The sequence below is a fragment of the Arvicanthis niloticus genome, chromosome 15 (assembly GCF_011762505.2).
Source record: "Arvicanthis niloticus isolate mArvNil1 chromosome 15, mArvNil1.pat.X, whole genome shotgun sequence".
Lineage (NCBI taxonomy): Eukaryota > Metazoa > Chordata > Mammalia > Rodentia > Muridae > Arvicanthis > Arvicanthis niloticus.
The window spans coordinates 73,210,740-73,238,654 of record NC_047672.1 but is presented as its reverse complement, the minus strand read 5'-3'; the positions used below and the strand labels follow the sequence as shown (position 1 = coordinate 73,238,654).

At 38.1% G+C, this 27,915-nt stretch overlaps 1 protein-coding gene across 5 annotated transcripts in view; it reads right to left on the bottom strand.

Moving 5' to 3' along the window:
* The window catches only part of Reln (reelin), a 438,704-nt gene that overhangs the window by 142,681 nt on the left and 268,108 nt on the right, over positions 1-27,915 (bottom strand). For all 5 annotated transcript variants that reach the window (XM_076913169.1, XM_076913171.1, XM_076913172.1 and 2 more), the window contains exons 12-19: positions 22,920-23,071; positions 13,908-14,020; positions 10,780-10,988; positions 9,932-10,060; positions 9,181-9,290; positions 5,901-5,967; positions 2,035-2,268; positions 1,232-1,393 (exon numbers count right to left, since the gene is read on the bottom strand). In XM_076913169.1, coding sequence (XP_076769284.1) covers positions 1,232-1,393; positions 2,035-2,268; positions 5,901-5,967; positions 9,181-9,290; positions 9,932-10,060; positions 10,780-10,988; positions 13,908-14,020; positions 22,920-23,071 — 1,176 coding nt within the window. The remainder of the gene's footprint in view (positions 1-1,231; positions 1,394-2,034; positions 2,269-5,900; positions 5,968-9,180; positions 9,291-9,931; positions 10,061-10,779; positions 10,989-13,907; positions 14,021-22,919; positions 23,072-27,915) is intronic.

The window sequence follows — 27,915 nt, the reverse complement described above, 5'->3', positions numbered from 1 at the left end:
ATTTCCTGGATGTTTTGGGTTAGGAGCTTTTTGCATTTTGCATTTTCTTTGACAGTTGTATCAATGTTTTCCATGGTATCTTCTGCACATGAGATTCTCTCTTCTATCTCTTGTATTCTGTTGGTGATGCTTGTGTCTATGACTCCTGATTTCTTTCCTAGGTTTTCTATCTCCAGGATAGCTTCCCTTTGTGATTTCTTTATTGTTTCTACTTCCATTTGTAGATCCTGGATGGTTTTGTTTAATTCCTTCACCTATTTGGTTGTATTTTCTTGCAATTATCTAAGGGATTTTTGTCTTTCCCCTTTAAGGGCTTCTCCCTGTTTACCTGTGTTCTCCTATAGTTCTTTAAGGGAGTTGTTTATGTCCTTCTTAAAGTCCTCTATCATCGACATGAGAAGTGATTTTAAATCTGAATCCTCCTTTTCTGGTGTGATGGAGTGTCCAGGACTTGCTATGGTGGGAGAACTGGGTTCTAATGCTGCCAGATAACATTGGTTTCTGTTGCTTATGTTCTTGCACTTGCCTTTTGCCATCTGGTTATTTCTAGTGCTACCTGAACTCACTGTCTCTAACTGAAGCCTGTCTTTCCAGTTATCTTGCTTATGTCAGAACTCCTCAGAGTCCAGTTTTCTCTATGATTCTGTGATCCTGAGCTCCTGGGCGGAAGAGTTCCTGTGACTCATGCTCCCTCTGGATCCTGAAATCCTGCTGCTCTGAGTGCAGTGGTTACTCCACTGCTCTAAGATGGTTCAGGATATGGTGTCTTCACAGGAGCAAGAGTCTGCCACAGCCAAAAGGACCAAGCAAGGGTGGAAAGGGGAGTGGTATTCTGGAGGAGCAGGATTTGTGTGGGTTGCAGCTCTGGGGCTTAGGGTTGTGGGGGGAGGGTTCTTACCAGCTGCTGTAGGAAAGTTCAGGATAAGGTGTCTTTAAGAGAGCAGACCAGGCAGGTGTCTGCCCCAGCCAAAAGCTAGGCTACATTTCTTTCCTAACTATCAAAATGGTTTCCTTAGATACACATTTCAAAATACAAGAACATATTTCTTATATTGAAGTCAGTAGGACACACAGATTAAAAAAAATATGGCTTACCAAGTGTTCATACAAGTAGAAAAATATACAGAATCTTACACAATTTGACCCTCCACAATATTGTAAAATTGAATTATGGTTCATGCCAAGAAGAAAATATTAAGGTACCCACTTTTGCTGATGTGCTCTGACGTACCTGGGCTCATGGTAGTTGAGATATGAATAGTGCTCCAGGAGCTTCCATGTTATCCCGTTGTCATAGGAATAGTGCAGTAGAACTCCTTCCCCCGGCTGGTCAGGGGCCCTGCACGTGCTTAGCACAGACTTGCTCCCCAGCCTCAGTGTGAACTGCAGAAACCTAGACACAAGTCATTCATGATTAGTAAACACAATGATATTCTTTTTGATAGACTAAGTTTTGTTTTCAAAGAATTTCAAATACATTGAAATGAACATCTCAAAAGCTATAGGTTTACATCATTGTTTTATAAAATATAAGTAATTGGACTGAGATGTACAAATAAGTGTAAAAGATGTGTATGTATTTTATATATACAGACATATCCATAAAGTACTACATTTGTAACTACTTGTATACTGTGTACTTGTTTACACATACTTAAAATGCCAATCACTCTTTTCTGCATTATTTATCAGGCACTGGGGAAAGGGTAACATTAGATTAATCAGCCCCTGCAAGTTGTCAAATAAATAAACTACATGAATAATTAACCAGGCTTTGGCTTAAAAGCATAGTTTTGATGCAAACAGCTCATATTTAAAAAATAATGTCAGTTGTTAGTAGCTCAAAGCCATTGGTAAGTCTTCTAGTTTATTAAAAACTATGGAAAATTAATTATAAACAAACTAAGCATCCCTCCATCCTACTTAAAGACTAGACAATATATCCACCTAGAAAAAGAAAAAGACTACAAATTGAAAATGGATCCGAACTCCATCACATGGTTTCTGCATATGTTGTATCCCACCCATACTCACCTGGACTGTGAGCTGTCTAGAAAGGAGGTGATTAGCTGCCGTCTCCCATCTTTGTTGAAAACCAGGGCCTTACCACTGGCTAAGACACCACAGCCAAAGCTGACTTCAGCACCACGGATAGAGTAAAAGTTATGGTAGGAGGAAAGTCTGGAACTGCCAAAGCTTTCAGAAATAAACATTGGGAATGTCTGAGATGCCATCTCACAAGCTGGGCCAGAAAATCCAGGGTCACACCTGAAAGAAAGGTAAAAAGGTACTGGAAATGAGTCTTGAGCTGTAGGCCCTTCAGAGCCTGCTGATCTTGATGGTCCATTCTTTGGACACTCCTGAGCTTACGTGTGTTTGTGTATGTGTGTGTGTGTGTGTGTGTGAGAGAGAGAGAGAGAGAGAGAGAGAGAGAGAGAGAGAGAGAGAGAGAGAGAGAGAGATTTGGTGGGGTGGGCTGGGGTGTGTGGGTGGGGGTGGGTGGAGGGGTGGAGGAGTGGGAAGTGGGGGAGTAAATGGGGTGGGTGGGATGGGGTGGGGTGGTGTGGGTGGTGGTGGAGTGGGTGTCCAAGGCCAGGGATTGAGTGAGTGGTAAACAAGTTTCATTAGTCTTTGGAGAACACTGATCTGAAAATTTGGTAAGGGCCAATTGACCGTAAATATTCCAAAAGAAATCATCCTCTGCAGAGCCCTACTATGATTAAAACATCTCAGCATTTACCTTTGACCAATATTAGGGCTTATCTAAAATGTGCCACAATCTGTATACACTGAAGCACATGTGATTTCATTCATGATGCTCATAAACTTTATGAAACAGCATAAAACATTTTTTCCCCTAGAGACAGGGTTCCTCTGTGCATCCTGGCTCTCCTGGAACTTGCTCTGTAGAGCAGGCTGGCCTTGAACTCACAGAGGTCAGCCTGCCTCTGCCTCATGAAATGCTTCTAACAAAAGATCTAAAGTAAGTTTCTTCTGAGAAAAAAGGTAAATGTGAGATAGTGAAAGGAATTAGTTTACATATTGTAAGGCCATGAAAACAAAGATTTCAAAGCAAAGTGCACATCTCTGACCTAGACACAAGTCCTTAATAGAACTGTGTTGCTTCTCAATGGCTCTCAACTAAGAAAAAGAATCTTGTCTCCCCAGCGGCTGACTGCTCAGTGAGAGTATCTTATGTTACATCGTCTGCTGAATCTCCTCCATCTTTTAGCGATGTGTAAACTTTATCATTGCTAAATTAATGTTTGAATATCAGAAACATATACTTTAGTTATCTTTAGTTTCTATAGAAGAGTTTAGTAAAGTGAAGTCAGTGTCGTTAGTGAAGGACCATTTTTTACTGAAGCCTTTAAACTTCCTGAAGTCTGAATAACCCTTCTGCACAGCAGTGTATCAATGAGTGAGTGTTATGGCCCAGCTCAGAGGATGCTCTCTGGCAGTGTTTCTGAAACCAAGGCCCACAACAGTCTTCTCTAGGGTCCTTGGAATGTGATAACAAGTGCAAACAAAATACCATATTTGATGTACATTATATTTTCCAACATATACGTATACTATTTTTGTCAGGTTAACAAAGAAATTGGCCCTAAAATGCCAAGGGCTAATACAGTGTAAAGTTCAAGGGCTGTCTTGGCAGAGTAAACAGCGTCCAGGAAAAATGAACGGCTACCTACTGACCATGTTACTGAGCTCCAGCTTTTTTTACAGGCTATTTCATAGCTACGGTCATCCTCTGAGTCACCAAGAAGTTTGCAAACTGGCAAGAAAACATCAGCTAAATTAGAAACACTGGGAGACTAAGTGTGATTTACATGGCAAGCAACTGGAATGTGTTTCCCAGTTAAGAGTAGCATAGTGCATCTCAGGGTAGGTGCACTTTTGTAAATTTTATATATTGTCCTCTTGGAACCAGATTGGGAGTAAAAGGCGTCCATCTAGTTACAGAACACATTGGAGTCTTTTCCCATTAAATAGTTCTGAAATCTACTTAATAAAGACTCTGTAACTTGGATAGAACGCCAGTTAAAACATGCCTTGCATTTAAAAACAAAACAACAGATTCTTTGCAGTGCTTGCTTTTCAGCAGTTGCACTGGTGACTTTAAGAATGACAGACGGGAAACTATCTGGCTCCTAATATGCCCACTGCTGGTTCATTTACAACTCTCCAAATATAGCTACATATTTAGTCTGTTGTCAGGAAAAGCCTCCCACTGTTCAGATACATGGGTAACACTCCAGAAATGTCCCCACATTCTCTTCTCATTAAGATTTGCAACAGGGTTAGGGTTACCAGCTAAGTGAACTGTCAGTTTATAAATTCAGCTCCAAGACGTGCACAGGCCAGAAAGTGTTATATGGCATGAAGGAGTGTGGTCCTGGCAGAAAATAATGACAATAATGATGTAGGGGGTGGTACTACATTTAAGATTTGCAGACAAAGAGTAAGTAGTTTTGAATAGAAACTTCTTTTCTGTATAATTTTTTCTAACTCAATAAACTGCATATTACTAGAAAAATGGGGCAGAAACTAAATGCTTAGACTTTCCACAAAAGAGCCAAGGCAATCAATGTTATATCAAATATTGCCAGAATATGAAGACTTCTATGCCCATACATGCACATGTATACACATAGCTATACATATATGTAGACATGTATACACACATGCACAGACATACATACATACACACAAACATGCAGATGGCTACCCAGTTGAAAACCACACATAGGTTAGCGTGATCACGTGACCCCCTACCCCTAAAAAATCATGGCTGTTCCATTCAGTCCTAAAGTATAAACAGAAATGTTTCAATTCTTTACATGTTTCATAAAATATTTAATTGTACAGAGTGATCTCTTTGTTAATTAAATTTGATAAAATTCAATTTTAAAAATTAATCTGACATACTAATTCCAGTGTTTGCAATTGTTTGCCTTACAGCTTCTGTAAAAGCAGGTTCAAAGCTCTTTTGGAAACTGTTTACCTATGAATTAGTTACCCAATTAATTACTTCCTTTTGTTTAGAGGTGTTGAAAATTTATATGGAAAAGATTGTCTCTGGTTTCAGGAACTCACAAGAGATTTAGAATTAAACCTGAATATAGGAATGACATAATAAATGTAGTGGCCCATTCTTGGTGTTAATATAACACACCAGTGGTAACTGGATATTACCCCATTCGTGTACTATTTTAGACTTCAGAGTCAGCATCACTGTTCTATAAAATGTACAGAAAAGCTAACTATACAGTTATGAATTATTTGAATTTAGTACAAATTTACATGAAGGATATTACAGTTTTTATAATTAGCCTAATATAAATTTATTAATTAATTTTACTTCCAAATTGTAGTTAAATCTTAAGGATTGGGGAGATGCATCAGTGGGCAAGAGTGTTTGTTGTCCAAGCATGAGAGCCTGACCCAAATGTTTGGGGTATACATAGACAGCTGGGTGTGGCTGCATGCATGACTATAGCCCAGGAGATTTGGAAGGCAGAGACAGGAGGGTCCCTGGGGCTTGCTAGTTGCTAGTGTATCATAGGTTCAGTGAAAGACCCTGTCTCAAAGGAATAGGCTTAAAGTAATAAATTAGAACACTCTGTGTCCTCCATTGGCCTTTGTATATATTCCCTTGCTCAACACATTACACATACACATTACATAATACACTTTCCACATATGTACTCACAAACATATACGCACGTCACACACACATACATATACAATGATTTCATTTCAAGTACCCTGATTTGGTTTTAAAAATAATGCAAATTCTAAAAAAGAATGTTAAACATATTTACATGGCTTGTGGCCTTGATATTCAATGCATATGTAAAAATGAACAAACATACATATTATTTTCAAATGCTTACTTGCAACCATGCCGAGTGCATTGTCCTCTGCCAGAACAGAATTTGAGACATGATGGACCTATATAAACTACAGGGAGAAAGAAGTCATGTAAAAGATGGCAACATAATTGGAAAGCCCACAACCATTACCGACATAATTAGAAAGCAATGTCCACAAAGCACAGAGCACATATTCATAAGTATGTTGGATCTCTTTTAATTTCCATAAATAATTCTTCCAAGATTTTAATGTTTGTACTCATAGGAACAGGGCCATGTAATTTATATTCCTTACTGCAATGTCTTCTGCCCCAATAATTACAGACAAACCAGTACTGCCTGTGCTCTGGATGTTCTATAATGCACATATTCTTTGAGGAGAAATATAGAATCAATTTGATGCATCGCAAAGTGAAAAGGCTACAACTATAACTTCTAGTCTTATCAGGGGGGAAAATCTACAAAATTATAGATGAGCATTACATATATTTCTAAATATTAATTCCTCCTCCCTGGAAATATGGAGCAACATTAAGAATGTTGTTGCACATAAAGCCTTCCCCACAATGTATAGCTTCCCCACTAGATGTTTACTTTACTGACACTGTGATGGTGTAGACATAAACTTTAGTCATAAGCATTCTGAAAAAGACTAGGAGTGCTGTACTGGAAGTACTCAAACTCTAATACATGTATAGATACAAGTATTTTATAATGAGTATAGTAATAATCATCAGGGTAACAGGGAACAAAAGTAATTAAGAACAGACATGCAGTGGTTGTTACGACTCTGTAAAACTCAGTTTCAGGCATGAAAAATTGCCCACCTATTACCACTTTCTTCTAAGTCCTGAACCACATCAAAATAAAGAATTTACTTTAAAATGAACTTTGCTGTAGCCTGAACTCTCAGGGGCACATACCCCCTGTACCCAATTAGTAGGGGCAGAAAAATCTATAGAGTTGCGGTGCAAAACCATTTGATGAAGCAACTTGCCTATTTAGAAGAGCATATTGCCAGGTTAAAAGTGCTGGCATTAGGTATCCAAAGGTTCTGGATTTACATTTTGGCTTTTGGAAAACTTTGGGTAAATGATTTATCCTGACTAAACCTTGCTGTCTCCAGTGTGTAAAGTGGAATGATGATTTTTCTTAGAGAAAAGATTAAGTATATCATGTTCATGATGCCCTGTACCATGTGCCTGTAATCGGCACCGCCACCACCACCTTCCAGCCTTGTCATGCAACAGGCTCCCCCAATTCAAGAAGTACTGAGAAACACATCAGACACGCTTGGTTGTAAGCTGCAGGAGGCCTTGACCTGGGTTGTGTGAGAGCATGCTGTACCCTACGGGTTATTCTTGTGGTTCATGGGACTTCAACATCATATCACTATCTTGAAAAGCCTTCAAAGAAACAAGATCATCAATAACACAGGGCTTCCCCAGTCCATAAATTCATAATCAGGCATTTATCATCCTCCCTGCCAACTTCATCATCATCACCATCATACAGCTGGAGAAGTAAAGATATAGGACACAGAGCCTGTCCTGGGACTTTCCATTTTGTTAACATTTTCAGGATTGTTACCTAACTAAATTATGATACTGTGGTAATGTTTTTTCCCATGTATCATCCTTCTCACAATTATCCACACTGTCTCAAAATTTCTGCGATGCAGTTCTAGGTGTTGAGATCTAAGTAGGAAAGATGGCAGATGCATTCTTCCTGGAAAAAATGGGGGTCTTCTTCCTGCTCTGTAAGCATGCCTGTTCCTGGACAGCCTCACACAGGATCGAAGAGATTGTGTCTGATTTGTGCAGCCAGCACTGAGTATGTGCACTCCTTTTCCCAGGAGACTCAAAGCATGACACGTGGTCAGCAGTGTGTGAGTGTCCTAAAGTCTCCTTGACACCAAACAGTGTTCTATGTGCTTTACTGATGAAACGGAGAAACCTTTTCATAGGCATACATATGTCTCATTATTCTCTTAATTCCATTGTACATGCACTTCATTTTATTGCTAGTTTTAAACTTCTTTTGTGATTATTAAAAGTAAAAAAGATTCACTATGAACTCTTAAAAAGGACACTGGCAAAGTCCATTCATATCCTACTGCGCGGTGGGCACACACCCTGGAGCCCATTAGCAGCTGTGATAAGTAAAATGCCATGCATTTTAATTTTCTACCAGTGGAGAAACTGTATTTTAACAAATTAAACCTTAGTTTAGTTTATATACTAGGTTTAGTATCATGGGCCTTCTTTTTTTTCTTTTTAATACTCAACATAGACTTCATATTGGAATATGGATAAATTATCTCGCCTAAAGACATCTTCAAAATTTAAGAACTTTATGCAATTAGTTTCTCAGGATTTAAATTATTCAAAACCAGAAAGAGAAGAATAATATGTGGAGAATCAGCATTAAAGTATGGTTTTATCAAATAGAACAAACCGAGACAGAGGGTAAGTTAAAATTGCTTAAATACTGACGTTTTGTCCTTCCATCTATTTGTATGTCTCTCCTCTACAGAACCGTTCTAGTTCTTGTAGTATAAACTTTTAGTCAAATTTACCTATGTCCTATAAATCTATCTCGAAATTTATGTAGAACAAACAAACAGGATTGGTGTTTAAAAACAATGTAAAAGCCATGTGACTTAACATAATAAGATATCTTCTCTTATTGTGCACTAAAGTGCACACTGCCCCACACAGAGGCTGGTTTTAAAATTATGCAGAAGCCATCAACAATGCAGTCAACAGTTTCTATGGATATCCACATATTTCTTTCATGACATTTTCTGAAAACAGCATAGAGGTTTCACTAGTATCTTAGAGATGATGTCTTCCCCACTCTGTGTAATGTCTGCAACTGAAAGATAAGCATCCCAGATGTTATGGAAGTTACTCAGAAGAATGGGTCTTATTTTAATACATGCGGTATGGTACTTATGGTAATTTTACATAAAAATTCAAGAAAATGTTAGGCTATCCCTTGTCATCAACTGTGGATTTGAATTTTAGGGGTTTAAGCATTTTAAAATTATGTATGTTGAGACATTTCAGCATCTAATATTGCTGACTACACAGCCTTTTTTTTTTTTCTTTTCTTTCTTTTTTTTTCCTGATTGTGCATCCCTGAGCTTCTCAGGGAATGCAAAGGAGAAAAGGAAGAAAGGGCGTTTAATGAATCTCAAGACCATGACTTAGAAATGTGATTAAGTCTGTGCAGACTGACAAAACACCGGGAAAGCCTACATCAATGGCCCAAGACTGTGACAGGCACAGACACTAACCATTATCAATTGCCCACATGTTTCCGAGGATTGGTCCTGTTTGTCTCCAGCGAATCCTGGTGTCTCTGGTGAGTGCTGCGTTAGGGAGGGGAATAGTGATTCGGTTCCACCTGCAAGAAAATTAGCATGAAATCAGCTTCACAACTATGTCCTCATCTTCTGAATTAGTCTTACATGTGTGAGGTTTCTGTTTCTGCTTGCTTGCAATAACACCAAAATTAATCAAGGATTTACATTTACCTGTGGGGTTCTGTAGCTAAGTTTGCTGGCCTTGTAAATATTTTACTATGTAGCTAGTGCTCATTCTGTAAGTTGGGAAAAATTGTACAGAGTTATCTTGAATTTTATACTAATCCAAAAGAAGGTATGTAGTGTATCTTAATTTATGTGAAAATTTAGATGGACCACCATTATATACAGTTAATGACAGAATAAGGTCTAAACCAGGTCTAATTTCAAAAGTTTATCTTTCTTCTACTCTTGCTTTAACTGTGTATTTTGTTTAAACAAACAATAACCATGAGGCCTATAATAAAAAAATTATACATAAAGAATAACTGATCTCATTCAGTATGGTCATGCATAGGATTTAGCTGAAAATATGGGTGTATTTAATTTTACAATATCACTCCTAAGGAAAAGTCAGTTTACTTAACTATTATTTAAAATTCTAGTCTCAGAATTACTCACTATTTTTCATTGCACGACATGGATCCATCTTTTCACTGAACCTTGGAGCATGTTTACTCACCCACTGTAGTTTTCTGAGGAGTAGATGGTGCTGTGGGGGAGGTGGGGACCTGCACAGATCTCTGGCAAGCATTCAGTGTGGAGTAGGGACCAGGACCGTCCATGGTTAGTAGAAAACTCCAAGCTGACACTAATAACAACAGAACAGGAAAACAGAAAGAGGACAAAGGTAACAAATGAATCTTTATTTCTGGCTAAATACCTTGAGTGAGTCAATGAGTGTGGGATTCCTCTAAGACCTTTACTAAATGTTTCAGCTCTCACTGAAGTCTGACTAGCCCTCAAAGCCATTGGATTACTGCCATAAAAGCTATGTCTGAAGGACAATACACAGTAAACTGGGTTTGTGCTCTTGAATTTGATGGATAGCAAGGCAATTACCATGTCTCACACTGTCACTTCATCCTAGGAATATGAGGCCAGCAAAAGTATTACAGAGGATCTGAGCAACACATATGCAAAAGAAGCAGAGAAGCCATAGCCCTTGAAGTGCTAATTGACTTCCATACCTATTATTAGGGGATCAGCAGCCAAGAGAGGCCAATCTTGTCTTCAGTTATTTTCACCCAGCAATCTGTTAGAACGGATGCTGCCACAGCATGTGTGAACACCTCTGATAGCTTATATCAAGCTCCCAGAATGAAGCTAGTCTAACTGAAAAATCCACCCAGTCACATCCCTCCTATTTATTAATCAAAGAAAGTTTTTAGGGAGGAGGTAGGAATCTAAATTTTGTTAATGGATATTTTTTTTTAAATCCCAGCCAAAAATCTATTGACAAATCTACTTTAATGGTCAAGCGCATGTGATCATTTCCCACTGGGTTTGGACACTCAGTTTGCTTCTCACCTGTTACCAGGTTGGTGTGTGCCACAGCCCAGGTTAATAGAAAACTGGATCATGTGAGACATTGTCGCAGGGAGAACAGGCAGCACATGGAAGAAGTCGACAGCCCAGACATTCCGGTTATGCCCTTGGTGGTTCTTTTGCCTGAGACAAAATTTGGTGGCAGGTGTCTGAAGTTCAGGATTGATGACCACAGAAACCAAAGATGGAACCTTCCAAAAAAAGGACACTCATATTATTTATAATCCTTTCCATTTAGTCAATATGAATCCTCTTAGACTCTATCTAGCAAATTACGGAGTATATAACTGTCATTTACTGTGTATCAGGCAATGGCTTTGTGCTATATTTATTAGTTCATGTGGAAGGTTTTGTCTTCAAGAAAAACTCACTTCAATGGATCAGAATTTCTGAGTGAACAGTGGGACTCCTGGTGTGTGACTGATCAGCTATGTGCCTCCCAGAACAAGACTAAGTACAGGACTAAGACAGTTGAATAATTATTTGATTTTATCATTAATGCTTTTAAAAGTGGTTTTGTATAATATTAGTATTTTTCCCAACTAGGAATTTTGAAAATGAGATTCAAAACAGAACTAACTATAGACAAGTAAATCAATAAATAATTGTCAGGAGCCACAATGGGACAAGGTAATAATTAACAGGTGATCATCCTGAAATGCTTGCCTCAGATTATTATATAATCTCTGACAAGTGAGCCCATCCAGCAATGCTGTGGGGGACATATTTTAGGAAAGATTCCTGCTATTAATATGCTTTTCCTATTATTATTATTATTATTAAACATATTCAACAATTACTAAGCAATAGCACTCCTTTGAAGTAGATATCTGCAGATCCATGAAGATGTACTGTCTTGTGGTGATGCTATATAGACATATAGATGACTTCTTAAGTCTTAATGATGATCCTATAAGAATTCCTAAAATTATATCAATGATTATTATTAAGCTCTTTTATAGTAGGACTGCTATTAGGTCCCTTTCTGATAGTCAAAACTGCAATGAGAACTCTGCCAGTCTTCCAAGTGTCATCAGTTAATTGCTCTTAGATAGTAACCAGACTTTCTCTTACTCAGAGCACATTCTAAGAGGTTGTAAAAACAATTAACCAAAGGTCACTAATAGAGAACTAATGATTTATTATAGGTGCTAGGACAGAAGATAAAATATTGCCCGGGTTTATCTATACAAAACGTCACTAATTTCTTAGTTATAATTTTAAACCTTCAGTGAATCTGTGGAGCTAGACAGGTGATGAATATTTAGCCAGATGATTACCCCTAATGGATACACATGTAAACATTCTCTGTTGTAAACTTCTATTTCAATTTATGATTTGATTTTTGGTGTAAACTTGTGATGAACTTTGTAACATGTGGTCATTTCGGATCATGTATTCCGAAAGATGTATAAGTACTGAAGACAAAGACAGGGCTATTCACCGTTCATCCCTTCCTTTCCTTTCCCCTGCCTAGAATTCTTTTCCTTAGAATTGTCCCCTTATTAGAATTTTTTCCTTTTCCCCACTTAGGACCTTTCTACTTTTCCCCTTAGATAGCTTTCATAGGAAACTTTTTACACTTAGTAATAAACTCTATAAAAACTTCTCTAAGTGTTTTTTCTTCCTGTGATCTTAGACTAGCAGATATAAGTTAGGGCCCAGCAGTTCCTGCTGAGATAGTACAAAGGCTATTAACTTAATCCTTTGCTGTTTGGAGGCTGAGGTGCTAAGTGCCAGAAACTGCAGTTTCTGGCTTAAGGATCACAGAAGGCAGGTCAGCTACAGTAGCATAGTAACGTAAATAAGTAAACTTTTATTATACAGCAACCCTAATATCAGAGAGGGTTAAGACCAAGTCTTAACCCCCGCTGATGCTCTTCCCCCTCCACTGCCTCAAGAAGAATCCACAAGAAGAAGAAGAAAGAAGACTCCTCCACCCAAGCTGGGGCTGCCACCCCCCCAACCCCCAGGACATAATCCATAATCTTTAATGCTTATGATTCGGTGAGAAGCATTCAAAGGACCAGAGCAGGTGGAATCCTACCACATAATTGCAAAATATGTAGTCCACAATAACATTCCAAGTGCTGTCAATTGGGTTATACATTCAATTGAATGTTGAACTTGCTGGATATTTTTCTCTGATTGTTCCTATATTAATAATTTTTAAATTCTTTATTTTGTATGTATTTGTGCATATGGACTGGTGTGCACATATGTACATGAGGCAGGGGTTGAAGTCATGTATTTTCCTCAACTACTGCTCTCTATTGTTTTCCATGTGGGGCCAGCATCTCTCACTGAACCTGGAGCTTGTCAATTCAGCTAGACTGGCTTGTCAGGGTCTAAGGATCCTGTTCCCACCTCCCCAGTGTTGAGAATGCAGATGTGCACTACTGTGACCAACTTTTTACTTGTGTTCTGGAGTCCAAACTTAGTTACTACTGTTTATAAAGCAAGCTTGGTACTGACAGAGGCTTCTCCCCAGCCCCCAAATTCTAGAAAGTAGTTAAAGTGCTATCAAAATAGAGAGAAACTACTAGTGAGTGTGGTGTAAGATCAGCACATATTAATAGAATAAAAAAATTTCACATCCATGACAAGCATATTGAATGGTTTTCTAGATGTTTGTAAATAACCAGAAATAACACCTGTCCACCCAGAGAGCAAAGGGAAATGACCAATCCTATAGCTCTAACTAGCAAAGAAAAATGTAAGGGTAACAATGACTTGAATTCCTGCAATGCCTTCTGACTAGCAAATCGCCAGTGTGAGGCTCTACTCACTGTGTCTAAAAGCAAAGCTATGAAGCTGCATAATTAAAGTCATGTTTACAGCTTTCTCAGGGACAAGAATAACTGTCAGTCAGAGGACTGAGTTTTGCATTATTGTTCCTGTGATTTGTTCTTCCTGACAAAAACCAGAGTTCTCATTTATATCAGTAATAAAAATGAATGTTAAGATTCCCAAGTCCATTAAAAAAAATCTAGCAATTTCCTGGGGTAGCAAGGAAAGAGATGTGTCCTCTGGGCTTGGCATGGTCTTCATGGATGTGGCTTTGGCCTGAGAGTTCTGAAGTCGTCAGACACAAGGACTGGCATTTGTACCTTATAGGAAGAATAGGAAAGAGTGTCCAGTGCAATGTGTTCTTTTCTTCCTTCAATCTTTGCATATAAGATGATATTGTTTTCATGAGAGTCTCCAGGGTCACAGATTCCTCCTGTACCAAACAAATGAGTCTTGGTGTTAGAACCAACTTGAATCAAAAACATCACATATAGCATTGGAAATCAGAGAAATGACAGTCACTTAATGATACCTTTACACAGAGACAATGAGACCAAAGAAATTAATTAATGAGGATAGCTCAGAAGAACCAATGTTCCAGATCAAAGACTCGACAAGTAAAGGACAACATTCCTCTTTGTTTGATGGAATTACTCAAATAACAGTGTGTTGAGCAGTGGCTATGTGGCCATGACTCAACCCAGTTCTAAAGAAGTGCATTTGTGTGTGCATGTATATATATATGTGGCACACATGTACATATGTGCCTTTTCAGTGTGTGGGTATATGTGTGTATGTATTGTACTTGTGTGTGCAGGCCAGAAGAAAATCTTGTGTGTTATCTTTTTAAGACAAGGTCTTTCATTGGCTTGGAACTCATCAAGCAGACAAAGCTGGCTGATTTGCAAATCTCAGGAATCTGTTAGTCTCTGCCCCACAGTGCTGGGATTACACAGTGAGCCATCATGCCTGGGACTGACCATCATCCTAGGCCTGTTGAAAACCTGTTTATCACAGCCTTTACGTAGCTGTAGCTTTTTCTACTCATGCTTGGGTCCTCTATTTCATTCCACTTCTCCACAAATCTGTTTTGTGCCAGTACCATACTGTTTTATTTTTATGGCTCTATAATATATCTTGAAATCTGGAATGGTAATCCCTAAAACATTGTTCTTCTTGCTTGGAATTATATTGGCCATGTGTATGGTTTCTTTGTTTGTTTGTTTATTTATTTGTTTTGGGTTTTTTTTTTTGTGGTTTCAAACAATTTTAGGATTCCCCCCCCCCCAAATTTTGAGAAAAATGCTCTGGGCTCCTTGATTGGGATAACATTGACTCTGTAAGTGACTTTTCGTAAAATTGTTGTTTTGTAATATCAATTTTATCAATCCATGAGCATGGGGGTCTCTCCATTTTCTAGCATCTGCCTCAACTTCTTCACAGATTGAACCTTTCATTGTATAGGTCTTTCACCTCCTTGTAAATTTTATTCTAAAATTCTCATCATCTTTGAGGCTACTACAAATTATGAGTGCGCCCACAATCTCTTTATCTGTGTATTTGTTATTGGTGTACAGAAAGGCAACTGATTTTGTAAGTTAATTTTGTACCCTGTCATTTTGCTGAAATTGTTGATTCTTTATAGTTTCGGGTGGAAATCTGGGGCCTTTATCATATCATCTGTAAACTGAAATAATTTGACTTCTCATTTTTTTCATTTGTATTTTTTAGTTTCCTTTTCTTGCCGTCTAGTTCTCGTTAGTGCCCTGAGCACTATATTGAAATGGAGTGGGGACGCTGGACAGCCCTGTCCTGATTTTACTGGTATTACTTCAAGTTTTTCCTCCACTTAGAATAATGTTGGATGTGCATTTGTCATACATAGCCTTTATTATATTGAGGCATGTTTTCTCTAGTCCCATTCTCTAGGACGTTTATCATTAAAACTTCTTGGGTTTTGTCAAGGGCCTTTTCTGTATCAAGTGATTTTTGTTTTTAAGCCTATTTATATCAAAATGTTTGGTGATTCCCTGCATGGAAGACTTTTGAAATGGTGCTATGAAGATGTTGCAAAAATAGACATGCTTGTGTTTTAAGTATGTACTTTTTACTTTTCACATTAATATTTGGTGCTTCAGTTGATTAGTGGCAGGTATATAGTAAAGTAGGTATTCTGTCTTGTCACCACTGATCTATTCTTTCGCAGTTACATGTTATCAATAATTGTGGCTAAGTAGAAGAAACCCCAAATCCAGCCACAGAAGAGTACAAGCATGCAGAAGCATTTCTCAAATGCATCACACCAAACTTTCCTGTTATCCTTACATTTCTAAGAAATCCCTCAGTTCTAAAATCAATACATGTCTTGGGGACTGGCTTGGCAGAATAAGTGAAGGAGGGCATGACACTGCCCACAGGTCTAGAACCACTCCTATGATACAACAACGTGGAATGTCTTATCTGATGCTGTAACACTGACTGCTCCTTCAGGCTCAGCCATTGCATTTTCATAGTCTGTTAATAAGAATTGTGACTGGCCTATAAATCTTTGCAGTGTCTCCAAGATAGCACTCTTGAGGCCCTTAAGTAAAGTGGCTGAATCCACAAATACCAATAGTTGACTATGGTCACCTCATTAAGGCAATATTCAAAGTTCATTCTGGTAAACAAGCACTCTTATTTATAAAACACGGTTCTGTCATGTTCCTAAGAGTAATTATTTTTAAAAACCTGACAAATGCCTTACCAGAAACTCATGTTTGGCTTCAGGAGTGATCTATTAGATTTATACTGCACAAATCCTCTCAAGCCTCCTAAGTTCATTTTATAAGCTGTTTGACATGTTTGAGCAGCATTGGACATTGGTTTGCTACCTGAGAATCCAGTGTCTGTGAGACAAATGGCAGAGCACTGGGAGCTTCTGGAAATGAGCTTGCTGCTAATCCAGTGAAGAAGAGGTTTAGCATATGTCTTTGTCCTTCTGCTTTGTCCCTAGAGCAGCTCTGGGCATATGGGATTCCAGTGATCTACATAATGGTGTTGTAGGAAATCTGTGTCTACATTTGTTGAACAGTTTTAGGAATGCATCATATATTCTAGCTTTAAACACTGAAGCTACTAGTAAGAAACAAATCTGTCTGGTAACTAATTTTCTTCCCAAGGAAATATTGCTTTTCAGCAATGAAATGAAGAATTGAGGTTGTAAATAGTTCCAGATACTCCCTGAATAGGTTTTGTCTTTAGTTAGACGACTAGAGTTTGAATAAGAATAATCATAGCTACTTATGAGTATATACCCATGTTATGCAACAGAAAATATTAAATACAAGTACTGTGTGTTTCCATTTTATAGCAATAGTTTTCAATAAATGTTAGATACATTTATCACTCTGCTGATGGGACTGAGACTGGGAGAGGCTCTACAACAGGCTCAGAATCAAGTCTGTGTCTGATGTATTTTGTTTGACTTCAACCCTGTATTGATGACCTCAACCCTGTTATGACATCACCCAGGGAAACTGTGGATGTCTGTATTTATAAAGGGTTGAAAACTGGCATGCTGCTCATGTTGTACATTTTAAGATTAGCATATGATTATTATTTAGTGAGTTATGTGATCGGAGCTGTACTAGAAGAAGGTATATACAGTGATAATGTAGACTTCTTCCCAACAGATGTTTATCATTCAGGACCAACAATCTGTAGAGTAAATTATGATTTTGATACTGGTATCATTTACTTTAGCCTTTCATTATACCAGCATAATAAAGCAGTTACTAAGGTTATTGTAAATGGTGGTACCTGGGGGAAGATACAGATGAAACAAAATTCTCCTTATTTTCATCAAACACTGAGTAATATTTAGAAATTATCAGGAAGGAACTAAAGCATGAAAGGTCCCATTGTGTAATGTTAATGTAGCATATCTAAGGATGCAGGCCTGAATGATCCATTCTCTGCACCTTCATTAACTGGTTCCCGGGATCTTCTTGGCTCTCTTAAGAACAGTAAGTGAACAGCAGCTGCTTCTCAGAGAAGAAACACATGGGGGATGCACACACAGGACAGAATCAGAAAGAAAATCCAAGAGGAGCCAAGACATTAAGATGATGACAGAGTTTATCTGAAATGTTCCTCTGAGGGCAATCTGTCACTCCTATGAAATTCAGTGACAGCAACACCTTCAGGAAGACATGGAATCTTGCTTAGCTTACAAAGCTTTGATGCATGGTGGAAAGAAGGACTCAGGAGGTAACTTGTATAGCAATAAAAGTACAAAAGGATTTCAATGAAAGCTGGCTGGATGGTCAGTTTTAGACTACTTAGATACTGTTTTAAATAGCTTTATAGACATTTATTTGTGTGAAGAAAATGGTTTTGCTGATTTTACTATTCTCCTAGCACTGGGCTAGGTAGGGAAATATACCTTGACCTCAGTTGATCATTTAGTGAGAAAACAAAATAAAACAAAAAAAAAAAAACCAAACTAAACAACAACAACAAAACAAAAACAAACAAACAACAACAAAAACAAGACATATACAGTAGTGTTCACTATCCCAGGCTTTTCTTTACATTGTGTGTTACCTAAAGTCAAGTGTGACATACAATTACTAATAGTCATCTGTATGACTAATAGTCATACAATTACTAAAAGTCATGTTCACTTTTAGAACAGTTGGGCATTATAAATTATTTATTAGTGTGTGTGCACGCACATGTATACATGTATCATGCGTTCATGTATGAGTGTGCTTGTGTGTATGTATAAACACTTACGTTTCTATGGCAAGAGGCCAGAAGTCAATGCTGGGTATCTTTGTCTATTGCTCTTCACCTTACTTTTTGAGATAGTGTCTCTAACTACATCTGGAATTTGCCATTTAGCTGGACTGGCCAGCTGGTCAGCAAGCCCAGGGGTCCTTCATCTCTGTCTCCAGTGCTGGAATGACAGGAACTGAACGCTGCACTTGACTTTTCACATGTGTGCTGGAGATTCAAACTCAAACCCTCATGCTTTCAAGGCAAGTCCACTAAGCCATCTCCCCAACTCATATTTCATTGATCACAGACTCTTTTCATTAGTTTTTTTTTTTTTTTTTACTATGCCTGATTTATAGTTTACTCGTCAAATTTCATCATGTGTGCGTGTGTATGTATAGAAGAAAGCACGGCATGTAGAAAGGTCCCATTAGAACTCATGGTTTCCAGCATCCACAGAGTTTAGAACATAAGGAGAGAGTCCTCATAAAAAGAACGGCAATTAGCATTAATTGCATTGTGCTGATAAACCATAGTAGAAATCTAGAGAAAAGAGATGATGTGAACTAAAAGAGCTGAGAACAAAATAAAAGCTCAGTGGACATTTTCAGAGGAGCAATGAACAGACAGTAAAATGAAGGATATTCATTAGGTTAATTTTGTCTTGTTCACTGAAGTTTGGCTCTAAAGTGCACTAGATACCAGTCCTCAAGAATGTCTGCTGAATATGTAAACAGATAAATAAGGGAAATGAGGTTTTAAGTGACTTCTGAAACTCAAACTCAAATAATACAAATGTTAGTCATGAAGACTGCTATGAACCAAGGATTGAACATATTGTAAATCAGCCTGAGAGGAAATGTGATCTTGCGCCTCTCATTCCTGGAGCTCCACACTGAGTGGGTGGTTACTTAGGAACACCTCCTAAATCCCTCTCACATTGCCTGCCTTCTCCTCCAAGCTCCCATATTTGGGGATCTTTCTCTGGGTGCAGCTTTCTCCTCTCCAAGCCTGACTCACTCCACCCATTTCTATGTCTTCTCTCCTGCCCTGTTTTATCTCATCTTAAACACCAGCTTCTCTCAGTGCTGCTTCCTCAAGATCTTGACTCCATTTCTGTGTATCACTGATGATATCTGGAAGCAGTGGTCCTGATTCTGAGGCATGTGTCTCTCATCCCCTGACTTCCTTCTCAAGGTCATCTTTGGTTTCTCATCCTTTAAGCTGGCCAATGTTACCCTGCATGGCATCTCCTATGCAGCAGATCATCCCGTTATCCCACGGGGCCCCTTCCCTCCTCCACTGCCTCCTTTCTCCTCCCCATTATGCTCTTCTGCACTTTCTATTCCCTTTCCCTTCTACCTCCATAGGGAAAAGATTTTCCCTAAGTTTTTCATGTTGCTGGCTATCAGCAGCTCTGGGGAAATTAGTTCAACTTTCAAAATTCAGCTAAAAGCCTCTTCTCTTTATTCAGCGTTATTTATTGAACACTCATTCATCAAGCATCAGTAAGCAAATAGTTTTCAAATGTGCTGTAAACTGTGAGCAGGAGCTTTATCTTTATGTGGTATTTTAGATATCTGAGTCCTAACATGTCTAATGCCAAAACTTCTGCATACCTGTCTCTTTTAAAAACGTGCCATTGTGGGAATGGTACTGGTCCTCCTCCAGGAACTGAGAAGAGAAATGTGCATTGTTTTCATAACCCACAGTCAGCTATGCCCCAGATTCATCTGGTTCTGTCTCTGCAGATGACCTGTCTGGTCCTCTCCTTCCCACCTCCACTTAGCACTGGCTTATTCTCCTGCTGCCCTGACTAGCACATGAGACACTTAACAGAACTGTCAGACAAAATACATTGCGTGGAAAGGGAAGTATTTATCAAAATTTGCTAAAATTACTGTTTAAAAATATTCATTATAAACTTATAACACTAATATATTTTAACTAAGCTATATACCATTCTGTTCAATTTTGTTGGGTGAAGTCTGACTCCGCTGTCCTAGCTAGTGTCTTGTCTTCAGGTTTCTAATTATTTTAGTCTTTTTTTCATACTAGGATTCTCTCTCTCTCTCTCTCTCTCTCTCTCTCTCTCTCTCTCTCTCTCTCTCTCTCACACACACACACACACACACACACACACACAAAACAGGTAATATAACCCTAGTAAGAATCCCTTGACATGACAGCCAGAGGAAGAGCTAACCTCTTTAGCCATCTTACACACTTCCATTAATCCTTTCGAAAAATTAGCCAACTGCAAATATATCACACATGTTGATTTTTTTATGTCCTTTATTTAGAATGGTTTCTCTGGAATCCTGGCCTTATAGAATTGGTCCATTGACATCTTGTCCATGAAGCCTCACCCTTATCTTTCCACTGCTGCCATCCTAAGACCTCTCTGCCCTGCCACAGCACACTGTGCCATGAAACCTTGCTGCATCCTCTGCACACACAGTTAAATGTCACTTGTGGTCATGAGGCTTTGTCTGAGTCACTTCTAAGGCAGTAGTGGCACAGACAGATGTGCAGTAGTGGCACGACAGATGTGCAGTAGTGGCACAGACAGATGTGCAGTAGTGGCATGACAGATGTGCAGTAGAGGCTCAAACAGATGTGCAGTAGTGGCACAGACAGATGTACAGTAGTGGCACAGACAGACGTGCAGTAGTGGCACAGACAGATGTGCAGTAGTGGCACAGACAGATGTGCAGTAGTGGCACAGACAGATGTGCAGTAGTGGCATGACAGATGTGCAGTAGAGGCTCAAACAGATGTGCAGTAGTGGCACAGACAGATGTACAGTAGTGGCACAGACAGACGTGCAGTAGTGGCACAGACAGATGTGCAGTAGTGGCACAGACAGATGTGCAGTAGTGGCACAGACAGATGTGCACTAGAGGCACAGACAGATGTGTGGTAGCTGCACAGACAGATATGCAGCAGCAGCACATACAGATGAGCTGGGGAGGCTCATTTAAGAGCTTTTCTATGTTAACTAACTCATCCAGCAACTCTATGACTGGGGTAGCATTGCTCTGCATTGTCTCTCTGTGTCCTACCCCAGGCTCTATATTCAATATGTGTATGGCTTACTCTTTAGTGAATAGAGTTCCTTTTATCTAGAAGGGTATATTTCTTTGGACTTACTAAGCAAATCATTCTACATAATCAATATTATTTTAATCCATTAGTTAATAATCAATTTTGCTACAGAAAGAATTAAAGATGACTTAATATCACATACATAAGCTCTAGATAAAGGAATTAATACAATGATGACTTAATCCTTTACATATGTATGCAGTGCAGATGGGTTGGTTTACTATTAAAATTCTAATTTCAAATAAATTTTACCAAGAAAGTAAAGCTAGAAAACAAACTGGAGTGGTTATTACAACTTCATGCTTTGTTCACGCTCTCTAGAAATTACTTTTAATAAAGTGAGAGACGGTTGGAATATTATTTAAAGGAATGAAGTCTAGATATTCAAATGCACAAAACTATTTTAGAGTAAGTACAGATGCCCTGAACTTTACGATTACCTCACTTTAGACCCAAAACTCCTCTGTTTTGAACAGAGAGTTGCTGGAAGCATCACATGGGCAATATGCTTGCAGCCATGATAGTCTTGAGATCTATCTCACACAACTCTGAGCTGTACAACTGTCAAAAAGCCAAGTCAGGCAAGCAAACAATATCTCTGAGTCCTAGGCTAGGGAATCTGCCCTGACGACCTGATTTTTGGGGGGACTAAGTTCAAAGGTTAGATAATCTTTAATTCCTGCTTTATTTCTTCTAGATACTGCTTGTGATTTTCCATTCCACAAGGAAGAAATGTGACAAGAATCCTGTCACTGAGACAAATCTGTCAGGCTACAAATGTCAAGTTCCTATTTTATCTATGGATATTTTTCCATCTTTATGTATTTAATTTACCTATGTATCATTTGTATATGTTTTTTGATCTGCTTTATGTGTTTTTAAGCATTACTAGAAAACTGAGAGTATTATAAAACATGATAGAATACTATAAACCATTTCCCCCTCTGCTTCTAACAGCAGAGTTGGGTAGTAACAAGATACCCATAAAAATGAATGACTCTCCTAGATGAGAGGTGGGGTTACAGGCTATAGACAAAGGGGTCATCTTGCCTTTTGCTTCTTTCCCACTGTCTTATTTTTAAAAAAGAAATCTTTACTTTTGAGATAAGTACAACATGTCTTCTTTACATTTCCTTCCTCCAAACCTTCCCACATAACCTCCCACTGTCCTTCAAATTCATCACCTTCTACAACCCCAATTGGTATCATATGTGACACTACCACAGTGACCAAGGAAGGGAGGCCAGAGGAAGATATTGTGGCATTTTGTCTTTGGACCTAGTCATGGCATGTCAAGGATGGCCTTTCTCTACAGGACGGCAATAACAAGGCCAGTCTGAGGCAGGAGTGAGTTCCACAGGTCTTTATTCTTCAGGACACCTTTAACTTCAGTAATTTTCACTTTATATAGTAAATAGTAAGTAATATTATTTACATAAAAAAAGGTAGAGGTCTGAACCTACCCATAACAAAGTAGAACCTCAGGTTGCCATAACCAGTTGTATCCATGTAGGGGGTGCATAGCTTCCTCTCTCCATCTTTGAGGAACACCAGTGATAGTCCTGATTCTATGGTTCCACATTCTGAACCAACTACTGCTCCCAAGATGTCCCATCTACAAAACAAGAGGAAAATCTAAGAGTTAGAACACCAAATCCAACCTTATATAGAGTAATTATTTTATTTAGTGATGGATAATTCTGAAGTAAAGATGTGATACCATACACTTTGGGCAATGAATAAACTGTAAACACAACTCTTGAGACACACTTCCACTGCTATCAGCTTTAGGAAACAGAGTATTTGTTTTTGCCTCTTCTGGGTCTAGAAACACATTCGGGAACAAGAAAGTATTTATTCTTTTTTAATGGCCTGAAAATATCATACAAGGGTATAATGCATATTGATCAAATCCACTTTCTTCTTTCCACTCCAATTGATCCCCCTACCCCACACATAAAATGTTTACTCTTAAAAGTACTTATAGATGAGTTGAAGAGTCAAATTAATACTAAGGCAAGAGTGAACCAGGGAAGTCAGTATTATAAATGCTTTTATGGTGGCTTCATATTAAGGATATAGTATATATGTAATTATTACATATGTATATTATAATGAAAAGCTTTAAGAGCCAGGAAGAGTCTAGGAAATTTTCATTAAGAAGCTGAGATTTAACTGGGTCTTGCCAGGCAGGTGCTTGGATATATAGAAAACATTAAAACATGTGACTTCTATTTAGTGCCAGCTCATGTGCTAGATCCTTTTCTAGGGACTTTGCACACTAACCTAATTTCAACCCCACAAAAACTCTGTAAGACAGTAAAGACATTCCGATTTTGACTGGAAATTGAGATACACACATGTTAAGAATGGTCAACAAAGGACAGGTACTTTATTCAAAACCATGTAATTGGAGCCCAGAGCTTGTCTCTTCCTTTAGTAATATATTGGATTTGGGGTTGATAAATCATATGAGAATAGGCTGAGAACTAGATATAGCCCTAACACAATTATAGCACAGATGTCACTAACTCTTCATAAGAGCATGTGCTTCTTCTTATGAAGAAGAGTAGAAAATACATTTGAATGATACATTGGAAGCCAGGGTTCAGATAAAAAAAGTTCAAATCCTAGTCCATAGACACTTAGAGTGATTTTTTTCAAATATGAAACTGTCATTATGTCTCTGTTTTGTTTAAGCACATTCAGGGGCTCCCCATTGTTGTCTGGACAAATTTTAAACTCTTTCATGTACAATATAAGACCCTAATTGATCTGACCCAAGAACCCATTTCTGGTCTCATCTCTGTGGATGTTCCATGTCTCTTTCTGTCTGGTACCAAACATCCTGGCTATATAATCGAAATTTAAAGTCTCTATAATAACCTGTGTCAGGCCTCCATGGCTTTACACACTGTTTCCTGAACAAACCCAGAGTCATCCTCCAACATGTCCTCTGCAGAGCAATTCCTCGTCTCCCCCATTTTGCCTGGATAGTTTCCCCAAAACAGCCTCACCACCATATTTGATCTTGTGTGATACCATTTCCTAAATTCATATTTTGATTATTTCTCTGTATGTTTTTCTTCATAACTGGCATACCAACTCTTAAGGCATGTGTCTCATTTTTATGTTTTTATATCTTGATCAGGGTCTAATACCCAGCAGAAGCCTGATAATGATGAAGACATTAAATAATTCAATACCAAAAGAATGTTTGAAGCATAACTCAGTGCCTTGCCTAGACCCAGCCTCAGTTTCTTCTGCCTTTGATAGTTTTGTCTTTGCCTTATCATGTGAGAATTTTTACTCTCTTCCCTCTGCTAACGTTGGCCTTCAGATTAGTGATCTGTTCTTTGATTCACAAATTCATCATGTCTAAAATTTAATGCCTGGTACTACAATGACTCTGATTTTAGGGCCACTTCAAGCTATTTTAAATTTGAAGACTAATGGTCCAGTGTTCTGCTACAAGAGCATCACTAAACCACCTGCCCACTTAGACCCAGCCCTGCACAGCCACCGGGAATCAGCTTCTTCATCAGCCTTGGCTCTGGGTGAGAGCTTTATGTTCATGTCTTCAAGACTCAGGATTATATGAGTGGGTTGATACATTTGCACCTCTCTGCTCCCAAATGCCTCTCCCTTGACCTTCTCCACCTCCTTGTAAGACTGTCTGAGGAATTCCTTAAGCAGAAAATTTACAATATATTTTTGGCTCTAATAGAAACCAAGAGACACTTTAGGAGAATGATCAAAAACCTGTCGTAGACTTTTAGGCCATTTCCACTTCTCTATTACTAGAGATACTGCATGGAAGATTCAGTGTTAAATGTCTATATACACATGGGGAAGAGCTCCACTTGCAGCTTCTCTTTACTGATGTCTATGAGAGACAGGGGATCCAGTACTATATAGAATATATTGTAGTAGTGTGTTGACTTTTGCTCTTTTGCATCTGCAATGCTACTTTGTGCACCTTAGAATAATTGAAAAAGCATCAACTCTGATAATAGTATGTATTCTGGGCTCTTATAAGTCTTTTAGCTGAGAAAAAGTGTGAGGATCTATATCTCTGTGTGTGTGTCTGTGTGTCTCTGTGTCTCTGTGTCTCTGTGTCTGTGTGTTCTGTATCTGTAAGTAGAATTATTGGGTAATACACCAATCTTCAAATTTGTTGGATAAAGTTATGTGCCATTAGAAGGATGTAAGATTCCTGTTTCTACACAAGCTTGTTCCATTCTTTGATTTTTATCAACTTTTAAACTTTAGCCTGGCAGCTGGGAAGAGGATGTTATCTCATTTTTGCACTCCCATGACCCCTAATAATGAGGATATCGTTCATGTTCACGGCCAGCCGGTTCTGTCACTGTTCTCATGGTTGCTTCTCTCCCTTGTCTATTGCCCATGAGTATTTCAGTCTTGTCTCACTTCCTTGTGATCTGAAATCTACATTTGTTTTTCTAGATAGTGATTTTTCTTGGGTTTATATATTTTATTTTTCATTTTGCTTATATCTTGGGTATATTAAAAATTTTAATAAATGGGTCTGGAAAGAAAGCAATTGCCATGTGTCATGTGGAGCTCAAATTTATGAGGTCCCGGTGCCCACATAAAAGCTGGGCAGGTGTGGAACCCGACCTGTAATAGTCCTTGGGAGGGGGAGGAAGAGCTCCCAGGGACAACCTGGCCAGAAGTACTTGCGAACTTGAGATCTCGGGGTTCACTAAGAAACTTTGACCCAGTAAAATAGTAGAAAGCAATCTGGCTTCCACAGACCATGTGTACATATGTGCATATATGTTATACAGAAGTCCCCATACATGACCATACACACACACTGCATATATGCTCATGTGAAAATGTTTTAATGGTAGAAATAATCTTTTATTTCAGCTTGAATCATTCATTCTACTTAATAAATCCTTGCCCTGAGGTTACAGAGATATTTGCTCACACTTGCTGTTTAAAGTTTAAAATTTTACTTTTCACATTTACATAAATTTAATTTATTTGAAATTCATCTGAAAGTGAGACATAAAGCTGAGACCCAACTTTTCTTTTCATATATAGATAATAAGCTGTTCCAGGACCATTAGCAATTCTGTCCCAAAATGACTAAAATGCCACTCAGTCATATAATATTCTCCTCTATGTCTATCTCTGTCAAAATTAAATTATATTATAATCATGTTATTATATATTAATTATGTATTATTCAATATTGCATAATACATTAATTATTTATATATGTTACATAATAAACATACAAATTATTTTATATAACAATATAGTAATTAATTAATCAATATAAAATAATATATTATATATTATTAAAAGTAGGCAATTTTGTAAATCAAAAGGCAGAACTCACTAGTTGTTGAATATTATCAGCTTCCTTAAGCATGTTGCCTTCTGGAAAGTTATAATGGTTATCAATCATAATTTCTCTCATCAACATCTCATTCTTAGGTGTTGAAAACCATATCTAAGTAATGTATTTAAGTTGCACTCTCATCTCTCCACAGAGGAACACAGTTTCATTAAATTTTATAAGGGAAATGAACTTCTGGAACTTTATAGATGTCAATTGAATGATAGTCATTTTGGATAAAATTTGGAAGCATCCTAAAAAACAAAAAGAACATGCTACCTGTATCCTTTTCACAGTGTTCCTCAAGTGTAGTTGACTGATGCCTTCTGCTTCCAAAGTAAAGACCACTCGGAGAAATGATTTTACTGACGTCAAACATACACACACACACACACTACACAACTGCAGTACCATACACTGACAACAAACACTGAAAGTAATAGCTGAATTATATAAAAGTGTATTACATCACTTGACAACCCCAGAACTTGGGAGTAAAAGGCTGGAGGACTTTGAGTGGGAAAGTCTGAGCCACACAGGGAATTCTATGCTAGCCTATAAACAAGCCTAAGAGTAAGACTTGTTTCAAAATCAAGCAACAACAGAAAATTACATATGATAATTCATCTAACTTTAGGGACTTTATGGTTTATTTTATGAGAAGCTTAATCTCTTAACTTTGTGGATGATTTCAAATATTCATTGGGTATTTAGATACTCATTTCTCTAGTACTTATTTTTGGTCCTTTATTATTCATATAATAGCATGTGAAAATGGAGAAGTAGGGTGCATATGTTAAGCAGTTTGCTTGAGATTGACTGTTGGTTTTGTTTTAAAATGGAGTCTTTTCTTAGTTTGTGGTTATCATTATAATTATACTTCAAACCACACCAGGATGATTCATGTAACTCTTTATTTATTGACCATGTGCACATGCATGTCATAGCACACTTGTGTGGAGGTCCAAAGACAGATCATGTGAGATCTCCGGGGATTAAACTCAGGTTGTCAGTCAGGGCATCAAGTGATGTGAAGCCATCTTGCTGGCCCCATTCAATTTTATAACAAACTTAAGCCTTAGGAA